Source organism: Miniopterus schreibersii, assembly GCF_964146895.1.
Source record: "Miniopterus schreibersii genome assembly, chromosome: X".
NCBI classification, from domain to species: Eukaryota; Metazoa; Chordata; class Mammalia; order Chiroptera; family Miniopteridae; genus Miniopterus; species Miniopterus schreibersii.
Genome location: NC_138104.1, coordinates 10,985,819 through 10,997,892, shown reverse-complemented (window position 1 = coordinate 10,997,892; position 12,074 = coordinate 10,985,819). Strand labels below are relative to the sequence as shown.

The 12,074-nt window shown below is 43.4% G+C and overlaps 1 protein-coding gene across 8 annotated transcripts in view; it reads right to left on the bottom strand.

Moving 5' to 3' along the window:
* The window catches only part of SMARCA1 (SNF2 related chromatin remodeling ATPase 1), a 64,508-nt gene extending 60,333 nt beyond the window's left edge, over positions 1 to 4,175 (bottom strand). For 5 of the 8 annotated variants that reach the window (XM_081124952.1, XM_081124951.1, XM_081124949.1 and 2 more), the window contains exon 1: positions 3,577 to 3,957. In XM_081124952.1, coding sequence (XP_080981078.1) covers positions 3,577 to 3,750 — 174 coding nt within the window. In that variant the 5' untranslated portion in view covers positions 3,751 to 3,957. Of the gene's footprint in view, positions 1 to 3,576 lie in introns of all 8 variants that reach the window. The other 3 variants (XM_081124956.1, XM_081124954.1, XM_081124953.1) reach the window with 3 other exon arrangements.
* Between the last annotated feature and the right edge of the window lie 7,899 nt (positions 4,176 to 12,074).

Sequence of the window (12,074 nt, the reverse complement as noted above, 5' to 3'; positions counted from 1 at the left end):
ATTCTGAGGAAATCCAAACTAAGATCCAGAGATTTGACCCTTGCCAGGGTTCTACTTTGGAGCACTGATCTGATACTGTTCAGTTATTCTGAACCCAAATAACAGCCGTCTTGATTTACAGCATCTCACATGCATATATCATCTATGTAAGATGTTTTCAACGTAAACCTGGATAGATGAGAACAGAAAACTGCTAAAATCCCCTCAACCCCACACTTTTTAAATGTCACATATACAGGGTGGGGCCAAAGTAGGTTTATAGTTGTGAGTATGGGAAACACAGAGTTTATTCTTGTATTATTATTTATTATTGTATTATTTTCCATATGGACAACTGTAAACCTACTTTGACCTCATCCTGTACTATAAACCCTATTTTATTTTCAAAGCAGCAATTAAAGAAAAATTGGGTAACAAACGCCACACCTTTATTATTCCTTAAAAAGCTATATGACGTCTAGTTTTCAAATTTCAAAACAGTGGAAATTCCTTTATCTCGCATATACAAATATATATCATAATGTGAGATTTATAAAAAAATTAAGGCTTTAATATTAGAAAGCATTTTACTCATTACTTTTTTTGCTTACCTTGCAGTAAAATACCATAAAATTTTAATTATATGCTAATTAAAATTCCTAATCTTGAATAGAACTATTAAAAGCTGTGGGCAACTACTTAATTGGCACTATCTTCCACAAGAAATTCTAAACCTACCTTCTACATCGTCTTATTTGTGTACGTGTGTTTTCAGAAATACGCTTCTCATACAAGAAAAGATAAAAGGTGACTCTGTTTCTCTAATAAATTCCTTATGGATTTTATCTGGTAATCCAGATGCCATGAGAATGCAGCCCAAGGTCATCAAGATGCCCTGTCTTAAAGACCATGACCTTTTTCTTGATGTTTTTATTACCAAAAATACCAGCTCCAGTTTACAGATTATCTAGCAGCGAAGCTATCCAACTATCACTTAAATCAAAAAAGTTTAAGAGCCAGAAGTTAAGCAAGAATACCAACCTGTAGCTAAATGTCAAAAGTCAATGCACTAAATCTCATCTACTTTATGCACCATGAAAATGCCCTCACTCAGAGCCTGTTTTCTTTTATTTGATATACGATTCTTAGCAAGTTAATAATCTGGCTTCCCATACTACAGAGCAAACAGCAGCAAATGACACGAGAAAGACCACTAGAAGAAGGCACAGTGTCAAGGGCAAGAAGGGATGGGAGAAGCCCAGGACTAAAATGTGATCTCCACCCTGTAACATCCCTTCTCCTTGGTGTTCCTTTGTAACTATTTCCCTCTCCCTGCTGTATCAATTGTAATTTTGTATTTCACAGTTGCTTCAAATGATTTTAGGGTCTTGTTACATCTATATCCATTATCATAAATAAAATTTTCTAATGAAAATAGATGAAGCATTTAAAAAGTGATAGCTAACAGCCTGGCGATTGAGGGAGGAGACTGAGAAATTATTGAAAAATCAGCACAATACTGGAAGTGTCTGAGAGGCGGTTACTTAATTGAGGGGAAACAATCTCCTAGACCTCAAATGTCTTTGTATCGCTGTCAGAGTACAATAATTGATGGACGCGAGGAAAAGGTTAATCTGCACTTTTAGCACGCCATTTAAGGAGTCAAGGAAGGTAGTGTGCAACATATTTAGGTTTTTTTTTTGGGGGGGGGACTACCAAATTAGTTTATTTGAAGGAATGGTACAAATGAAAAAACTTAGGTAGATGTTTTGGTACTATTTAAATTTTAAAGGAAAAATTTTTAAAAAGATGTAATGAGTAAAGTAGTGAACTTCGGATACCCAGAAAGTTCCCGCCATGCAGCACCTCATTTCCCCATGCTGAGCGGCCAGATGAGGTACTATTGTTAAGGCACTTTCTGATGAGGCTACAGAGATCATGAATATATATGTATCCACTCAGTGATTCCCAGTCTTTTCACAATTCAAAAACATGTATACGACATGGAAATTCAATCACCTTTACAGTCACACAAAAGACAATTTAGCAGTTACATTTGTAGGGTCCAGGGATTAAAAGACACCTAGATGTGTTTGTGAATCTCCCAACATTTGATTTATACTGACGCTTGGTATTTGGCTCAGCTTTAATCATCAATATTGTCTTACTGATCCATGGATCTTAAAATGGGTCATGTTTTCTGTGGTTTTCATTTAGCACAATTGTCTTTCTGTTTAGTCAACCTTGTAACAGTAAAATATATCACTTAAGCAGCTGCTGAATTTAAAATTACTCTAATTCACAGCAAAACATGTAAATTTCACTCAAAAGCTTTTCATTTGGTCGTACAGTCTCATATAATGATTCAAACAAAGCCACTTGAAACCTCTTAAGCATAATTTTAATTACCTACCTTTTTTTACATTGTGAAATGCCTATTCATAAACGGAAAAAATCCACCCATAAATTATGCATTCTGCAATTTTATTATACGTCAAAAATCCTTATGCCCCATCCTATTTTTGTCTCAATTTTCCAATTCGTTTCATAGTTTTATTTGCATGTCTCAATCCACGTGAAATATGCCTTATGGAGATAATGCATATTTTCTGGATTTGGCTTTAGTACGTGTCTGAGCAGTCTCCTTATGTACGTTAGCAGCAGCTCATCCTGGCGAAGCTTGGTTTAAAAAAAAAATTTTTTTTTTTTAACCTGCCTGTGTCCAGGAGCCCGCAGCGCCTACTAGGAGAGAGAGGAAGAAGCCTGAAAGGCTTGGGGCCGGATTGGGGGACCATTTGGGTGGCCCTGGAGTGAAACACTATACCGTCGGGGGCGGGGCAGGAGAGGGTGAGGGTGCACACGTTGGAAATTTTCCTAAGCCAGCGTCCGCAGTTCCTCAGTTTGGGGTTTGAACTGGGGTGGGAGGGGGTGCGGCGCGGAGAGCTCTTTTTCTTGGGGTGACACCCCCGTCTCAGCAGGCGGGGACCCAAGGAACAAGGGATGTTTTTTTCCCCCCCTGCCACCCAAAAGGCCGACGTTGCCAATCAGAGCAGCAAAAGTCTCTCCGATCGTCCTCTGCCTCCCAACCATCGACACCTTGAAATTCAAAATTTGAAAAATAAGCCCCAGCGGAGCCCCTTCTGCGCGAGTGTGGGATTGAAGGGCCCAGATTTCCCAGGCAGAGGCCGACGGGAAGAGGGGGAGAGGGAGCGAGAGCCGAGGGAGAGGCGGAGGCTGGTTCCTGCACGGCCCCATCCCCCACCCCGCGCGCTCCCCCAGTTCCGGGAATGGGAAGGGGGCTGGGGGCTGCCGAGGGGCCCCCGCGCCGCGAGCCCGGGGATAACGGGCGCCCTGCACCCCGCGCCGCGCCCGCGCTCAGCCCCGCCCCCGCCCTCCAGGCGGCGAGCAGCGAAGGGGGAGGGGAGGGGAGCGACCGCCCGACCGCTCGCCGCCCCCACCCCGCCCCGCGCGCCCGCCGCCCCCATGCCCGCCGCGCTCGCGGGTACCTGTCGGCGCCCAAGGGTCGGGCTTTGGGGGCCCCCCGCGAGCGGCCGGCGCGCGATCTCTCCACCCCACACACACCCCCTTCCGATCTACCTCCTTCTGCTCGCCCTTCCCCGCGGCCACGGTGGCTTCGCCGGCCGCGGCGGCCGCTCCCTCCTCGGTGGAGGTGGACGGCTCGGGCTCGTCCTCAATGACCACGATCGCGGCGGTGGCGGGCGCATCCGCGGCTGCCACGGTGGCTGCCACTGCGGCGCTGTCCTGCTCCATGGCGTTGGAGCGGGAAAAGCAGAGAGGCGAGGACGGGGCGAGGGCTCCTGGGCGGCGGCGCAGGCTGCGCTGGAAAGAGCTAGATGGAGCAGGGGTGGGGAATCTCCGCTTCCAACCCCTTCGCTCGGCCCCCCTTCTTTAAATAACCCTCAACCCTGCCCCACTTCCGTCCACCCACCCTACGTCATGGCCTCCCCCCCGTCACCCTCCCCCCTTCCTCCACCCCCCCTCAACGATCGCGAGACTCCCCCTCCCCACTCAGAGCCCGAGCTGGCCCCGCACGACCAACTGTTGCCTGAGTGTGGGGCGCGGACTGGGGTGGAGGCGGGAACCCGCAGCCCCCAGCCTCCTGCAAATCTCCTCTCCCACACGCCCCCGAGAGTCAGCCTGAGCTCCCCTCGCAGATGTGTGCACAAGGAATCCTCTTTTCCTTAAATCTGCTCTTTGTACGTCGAGGTGCCTTCCCCTCCTCGCACAAAGAACTTTTCCTCCGTCTGTAACTGTACTGCAGAAGGTCTTTCTCACCATTTGCAAAGCCCAGAACCCCCTCCTCCTTCCCTCCCTCCCTCCCTCCCTCCCCCGGGATCTGCCCTCTCCCGGGTCCGAGGGGGTTGGGGGTGCTACTACCACCTCGTGAATTCTTGGAAGGAAAAGCACTCCTTGAGTCTCCATTGCAGCTGCAAACCTTCACTTACAGGGCAAAGCATGACTCCTGGGTTTTACGTGTATGTGCAGATTTTCACCTCATACCTCTCGCATAGCCAATGTGCACGGAGCCTTTCTTTTGCCATAACTACTGAATTGTAAAAATCCTGGGGACAAGGTCAAGGTCCCCACAGAACCTGGGCAACTCATGGTAAGTACCTAATATTAGTCATTGGATTGAATTGCTGTGATTTTGGGGCATGTGTTCTATTTGTATATTCATTATTATTTAGTAACAATTCAATACCAATAATATACACGATCACGAATATAAAAGCATTTCCTAAAGGGTGCAACAGTGTGCAAATGTCAATCACTAAATATTATCATTTCTATTTCTCCTCGCCCTTTATTTTGATCAGTAAGGGCAAGATTTACCTCCTAGTTTTTAAATTTCAGGGACAAAAGATAAGAAAACATATAGCAAACAATCACCAAAACCTACAATTTCCAAAATGAAGCAAATACTTTCCAAAGGGTAAAGAAGTCATGATTAATTTCTCTCCACACACCTTCATAAATTACCGATTGGAAATCAAGTGCGAATTCTGCAAAAAGCAGAAAGATACAAAATTGCCCCCCCCATATATACCTTTTTCCTGGGGATAATACTCTAAATTCCTTTTTGTTTAAAAATTGCGACTCTTAATATTGAAAAATCTTGTGACAGTTTAGCTATTATTAGTCATTTACACCCTTAGTGTGAGATCCTGTTGGGGGGACTGGTTTTAAACAGAGAAAAAGAGGCAAAGAGCAAGACCCTGGTAACTGAGGGAATGTGTCTCTGATAGGGGAAAGGCGAGGCTGGTGGCGCTAGCTAGCTTTGCTCCGATTTTACTTTCATTATGCTCTCATTTACTTTATTTTTTCTTTATTTTATTTTGTCCCCATGACCTTTTATCCCCCCTATAACCCTCTTCCACCTCCACCCACACTCGATCCCCTGCAATCACCACACTGTTGTGCATGTCCATCGAGAGCAGGCAGATAGGTCTGTTGGGGGGGAGGGGTTGTTGAGCAAAAAAGAAAAAAAGTAAAAGAACTCATTTACTTTATATTTTCCCCCGACGCCCTAGTTTCTCATCCTGAAGTACACATGTGTACTATCCAACAGGTATACGCAGTACCAATATAAAAATGGTTCATATTTCTGGGGCATCAACTCTAGTAAAAAACTGGGACCGGCCCTAGCCAGTTTGGCTCAATGGTTAGAGCGTCGGCCCTCGGACTGAAGGGTCTTGGGTTCAATTCCAGCCTCAAAACTGATCGATGTGTCTCTCCCACATGGATGTTTCTCTCTCTCTCTCTCTCTCTCTCTCTCTCCCTTCCACTCTCTCTGAAACGCAATGGAAAAAATATCCTCAAGTGAGGATTAAAAAAAAAAAAAAGTGGGGCGGAATTAACTCACTTAACTGGTTGTTTTAAACACATTTTTTTTCTATTAAAATGTACAGATGTGTTAAGGAATGACCTACACAGTTTGAAGTTTCTCCAAGTAGAAGCTTGAGACTTCCAGTAGCCATTCTACCCCTTCCCCACTAACCTGTTCAATCTTCTCTGTCATTAAGGGTTATTTGGTGGTAAAGTTCAAGAAACACTGAAAGAGAGGGATGCTGAAATGCACGCACCCACTTGACTTGATAAGGACCCTTCCAGATAAGGGCAGTGGAGAATTTTTTTCCCCAGCAAACTGCAGTTATGGGAAGATAGAATTCCCCTTTCCTTGCCTGGGGCTGCGAAGGGAAGGCTCAAGAAATATTTGTTGTGTGTTGATGTGTTCCTGCTTGCAAGGGTACTTCATTCCATTGTATTTCTCATGGCCAATGTATAGTATTTCAGTTACATCGTGGGCTAAATGCACTTTTGTGAGGAAATCTGGGAAAGTCACATCCTTTTCTGTGCTAACATGTGTTCCAAGTTCCAAAACAAGAATTTAGAAATTAATTTGGGGGACAGAACATATTTGTACGTTGGCAATTTGCCATGTATAATGTGATCCTTTCTTTTCAAGATGACATGGCCAAAAGTGCTACCAAGTATTTGAGTTTGGCTGGAAAGGTCAAACCTTGATCCATAGACCTTGAGACAGGATTCATGTAAATATGTCCCTTTGGCTTGTGGCAACAGCTGCTATTTACAGAGCATGCGCTGTCCTAATTTGCAAATCTGCCTAAAATTCATGATCTGTAGACTTTGTTCAACAAGGGTCACCTGGAAGGGATTAAGAAGTACAAATTGGTTGTTGCAGAATAGTCCTGGGGGTGTAAAGTACAGCATAGGGAATAGAATCAATAATGTTCTAATAACTAAGTGTAGTGCTAGATGGGTGCAGGCTTTGTTGGGGTGATCGCTTATTAAGTTATGTAATGTCTGTTCGCTGGGATGTACACCTAAAACTAATATAACAATGTATGTCAACTGTAATTGAAAATAAAAAATGATTAAAAAAACAAGAGTCACCTGGGTTCTGTTCCTTCTCAACACCTTGCTCTACCTGCTACTACTTCCCCTTATTGTCTTTTCATTTGAAATGGTCTTTAATTGCTCTACTCCATTGAGGTTGGAGAACAAAGCAAAATTTATAAGGAACCTCGGGGCCATACTTGGGAACCTCAAAATGAATCCTAGTCTACTGGACAATACATCCATTTTGTCCGACTCTGAATATTGTAGAAGTTATCCAATGGTCATTTTTGCATAGACAAACTTGTTGAGTTGATACCAGAATGCAAGTACAATGGTGGTATGGAATACTTTTATAAAGGTCATAGGGGCAAAGTCAAGGGCTTGGTGTTTCTTCTCTGATCCTGTATCTGAAATTTATCATCAAAATCACAGTATGACTTAAAACCACATTGTGATGCCACTGATTAGTGTTCTTCAGAAACTGGTACAAAAGATTCTGGTAACAGTATCTTGTTTACAGCTATAGTAACCATTCAGTTCATATCAGTAGGCTTTCTCACCATTCTTCTTCAAGACATTTGTAACAGTGGCATCTTTTTAAAAGGTGGTATTTCCTCAGTGTTCTGTACGTGAAGGAAGAGGTAATGGTAGTAGCTTGTGTATGTCTCCCATTTCTTGAGCACCCACTATTGTGTCAGGCACTGTGCTAGATTCTTTACATATGATATTGCTAATCCTCCTGGTAATTTTATGAAATAAATATTGTTATCCCTACTTCACATATCAGAAAACAAAGATTTAGAGAGGCCAAATAACTCATGTAAGGTCCCACAGTTAGTGAGCTTCAGACTGAGGGAGACAAGGAAAAAGCCAGAATAGGAGAAAGTCACCCTGAAAGTTAGTCCTAAACTAAAGTGAGAATAAAGTAAAACTGTCGTTTGCCAAGTTAATTTTCTCTGTTCATTTTCCTTTATTAGGGTCAGCAATTTGGTGCAATTGCAATTCCTCAAAGGTAAATTCTGAAGAAAGGCGGTAAATGAGGGAGAAGAGGGACAACAGGACACTTCCCTACTCAGACTGTGACCTCCTTGAGGACAGAGACCATATCTGATTCATCTTTGTTAAAAGGCTACACAAAATGAGGTGGAGGGAAGGGGGTCCAGGGGCTGGGCTCCCTAGATACATTGGGTCTTCCACCCTCCACACATACCCTTCCGATTTTTTGTTGTCCTCTGTGGTTTCTCCCACTTTTCCTCATTAATTTTGCCCCAGGTGTCCATTTTAGCCAGATTTCACATGCATAATAATACATTTATAGAACACTTTTAAAGGCTCTTTTACAACTTACCCACTACGTGTAGAACAAGATATGAAGGACAATGATGATTTCCCCAGCTGGGCGTGGCTCAGCGGTTGAGCATCGACCTAGCATCCAGGAGATCTCGGTTCGATTCCAGGCAGGTCACATACCTGAGTTATGGGCTCGATCCCCAGCAGGGGGCGTGCAGGAGGTAGCCGATCAATGACTCTCATCACTGATGTTTCTCTCTCTCTCTCCCCCCCTCTCCCTTCCTCTCTCTGAAATCAATAAAGATACCTTTTTTTTAAAAAAAAAAAAAAAAGGACTATGATGATTTGCAAAGAAAATGGATTAGGTCCTTGTCCTGGGCCTAGATCAGGAGTCTCAAGCTTTAACACATCAGCATCACCTGGAGAGCTTGTTAAATCACAAATGGCTGGCCCCACTCCCAGAGTTTCTGAATCCATAGGTTTGGGGTGGCTGGGAATTACCTTTCTAACAAGTTCCCAGGTGCTGCTGATGCTGATGGTCCAGGACCGCACTTCAGAACCAGTGACCTAGAACAGGGATCAGCAAACTTTTTCTGTAAAGGGCCAGGCAGTAAATATCTCAGGCTTAGCAGATTGTAAGGTCTTTGTCACAATGACTAAATTCTGCTGCTGTAGCATGAGAGCAACTGTAGACAACAGGTAAACACAATGAGCATGGCCAGGTTCCAATAAGACTTTACTTATAGACACTAAAATTTGAATCTCCTATAATGAAATAGTGTTCCTCTTTTGATTTTTCAACAACTTAAAAATGTAAAAACCATTCTTGGGTTAAGGGGCATACAGAAATGGGCAACAGGCTGTGTTTGCTGACCCCTGCCTGGAAGAGACTCATTATCTAAGGAAGACAAAACAAACACAAGTTGGAAAAAGAAGACATAAAGCAATAAATACATGAGAAGGTGTTTAACCTTGATAGTCATCAGGGAACTGCAAATTAAAACCAGAGTGAGATACTGCTACACATTCACTAGAATGGCCTTTTTTTTAAAATTTAAGGATTAACAGTACCAACAGTTGGTGAGGATGAGAAGCAATGGGAACTCTCAACAGTGCACGTAAGAGTGTAAATTGCACAACCACTTTGAAAACCAGTTTGGCATTATTTACTAGAGCCAAATACATATGTATCCTATTGTGGTAGAGACACAGAGATGTGCCACCCAGATTCTCCTTCAAGGAAGGCCACTCTGCACAGATACAGGAATGTGGGGAAGGCCTGGGGTGGGGGGTGGGGGTGAGGTAGAAGGGCTCAATGGGGCAAAAAGGGGACATCTGTAATACTTTCAACATAAAGGGGTGGGGGAGAAGGCCCAAGATGATAAAAGCTAACATTAAGCTAAAAAAAAAAAAAAGATAAATTTTAAAAAAATAAATAGCTTCCAGCTACCAGCTCCTTGAGGGTCTGCCTTAGCTGCAGAGTTTGCCCAAGGTCATATTGTTCCTAAGGCAAATGAGCAAGGTAGGAGTGGAAATGAGCAAGGCCTGCTGTAGAACACATCGATGGGTACTACCTGTTCCAGCTCCACGTTGACCCAAGCTGTCAGATTTGTATCACAGATCATCCTCTCCCTCTGCACAACTGTACTTTCTGTGCCTTACATTCACAAGTGTTGGTCCCTAATAAGCATCTGTATTCAACACTCTGTCTTTGCTTTTGCTTCTGGAGAGCCCCACATGCAATACTTTTTATTTTATTTTATTAATCCTCCCCTGAGGATATTCGTTCCATTGCTTTTCAGAGAGAGTGGAAGGGAGAGAGAGAGAAACATCATTGTGAGAGAGAGAGACATCAATTGGTTGCCTCCCGCATGCACCCCGACCCAGGCCTGGGATGGAGCCTACAACAAAGATATGTGCCTTTGGCCTGAATCAAACCTGGGACCCTTCAGTCCATGGGCCATCGCTCTAACCACTGAGCAAAACTGACTAGGGCCCAACAAGCAATACTTTTGACTAATTCCACTAGGATAATATACCCTAGAGAAAAGAACTCGTACATGCACCAAAAGCTATGCACAAGAATGTTCATAGCAGCTTTTGTTTATTATAGCCAAACAGAGGAAGCCACCCAAATGTCCATCAACAGGAGAATGAATGAACTGTGATATATTCATATGATGAAATATTACACATCAATAAAAATGGCAGCTATATACAACTACATACATGACATAATATTGGCTGAAATAAACAAGAAATAAAGGAGTGCATACTGTATGGTGCCATTCACATAAAGTTCAAAAACAGGTAACAGTATCTATGGCTGCATTCACAAGTGATAAAACTCTAAAGAAAAACAATTAGATGATTATCACAAGTCAAGATGGTGGTTATGTCCTATACGATGATCTTCAAAAATTTTAACAATCAGTATGAAAGTCTTGACCAATGCAAACAGACAGAAGTTTTATACCTCATCAGAGTATCCTGGCTCAATATCAGCCCTGGTTTAGTTCTGGTTGGGGGGATGAGGGGTGGTTAGAGAGAGAGGCACCTGGTTTGAGGGTGATTTCCAAAATGCTAACAGTGTTCTATTTCTTGGCCTGGGTGAAGGTTACATGGGCATTCACTTTATAATCACTTGTCCAACTGTGCATATGTATTGTATGCGCATTGAAAGAAGGAAAATATAGACATACTATAGGAAAATATAAATAAATGTTTTATGTTTACTTTCAAAAGCATAACTATGAAGCCCTGAGGAGATCGTGGGGGAGTGGAGATTAGAATGATCAGGGCTGTCATGTGCTTAGGCCCTCTGTAACAATGTGATAACTAAACAAACTGACCTTGAGAACTCCCAAGAAGTTCTATATAGAGGTACACAGAGACACTGTTGTTCAGAAGAGGTAGCATTCTTTTCCAGCTGAGAGGTGACAAGAGAAAAGTTTCACAGAGGATCATTTGAGGTGAGCATTGAAGAAGAGCAAGGATTCCAGCAGGTACAGTTGCAGAGGAGGTTGGGGGAAAAGACAGCGTTAACAGGGTGGAAGTAAGTATAAGAAGCATGCGATCAAGAAATTAAACAGTCAAATTGATTAGAGTAGCATCTCCCAACTTGCTTTGGTGCTTAACACCCTCAGGAAAATTCTAAATCATACACTATCTTCTCTAAGGGATAGTTATACATTCCACAGATACCTATTGAATAATTACTATGCTAAGTGCTAGGGATACAGCCAAACCCAGCAAGACAGACAAGGTTCTGAAAATTGCACTGCCTATATATGGGTTTCATTTCAACATTCTTCCTGAGAGCAGAAAACAATCTAGATTCATCCACGCAATGTTGTGTGTGTGTGTGTGTGTGTATGTGTGTGTTCATGATTAAACTCAATCAGATTTAGGGTCATCATCTCCCTGCTTCATGGTCCTAGTATTGATTTTGAACTCCAGAGTTTATGTAAGATTAAAATAGTAGTGGTGGGAAGGAGGTGTCCACTTCTTGGACTCTTAATATATTCTGCGCTGGCCTTCCCTGAGATATACAGTCACCCTGTCATCCCTCCTTGCTGCTATCCATTAAGGTGGCCAACTCCTCATCAGGCCTCTAATGGCACAGTCCTTACTGTCACCCAATGCTTCTTCCCCTCATCATGACCACAAGAACCCAGCTTCTAAGTTCTCTTTTCCTACTTGCCTCCTCCTTCTCATTTGGGAGGCTCTTACCTATTAGGGTGGAGGGATGGGGTGAGTAACCTAACACGTCTTGCCCAGCAAGCATCTTCCCTAAGTTTTTCTGTCTTATACCCTGGACTGAGACAGAAAACAAGAAAACAACCTAAAAACCAAGAGTGTGTTCTGCCCTTCACTTGTGACACTTGCAATAGAGGTGAGACCAGCCTCATGGGTCACTGCCT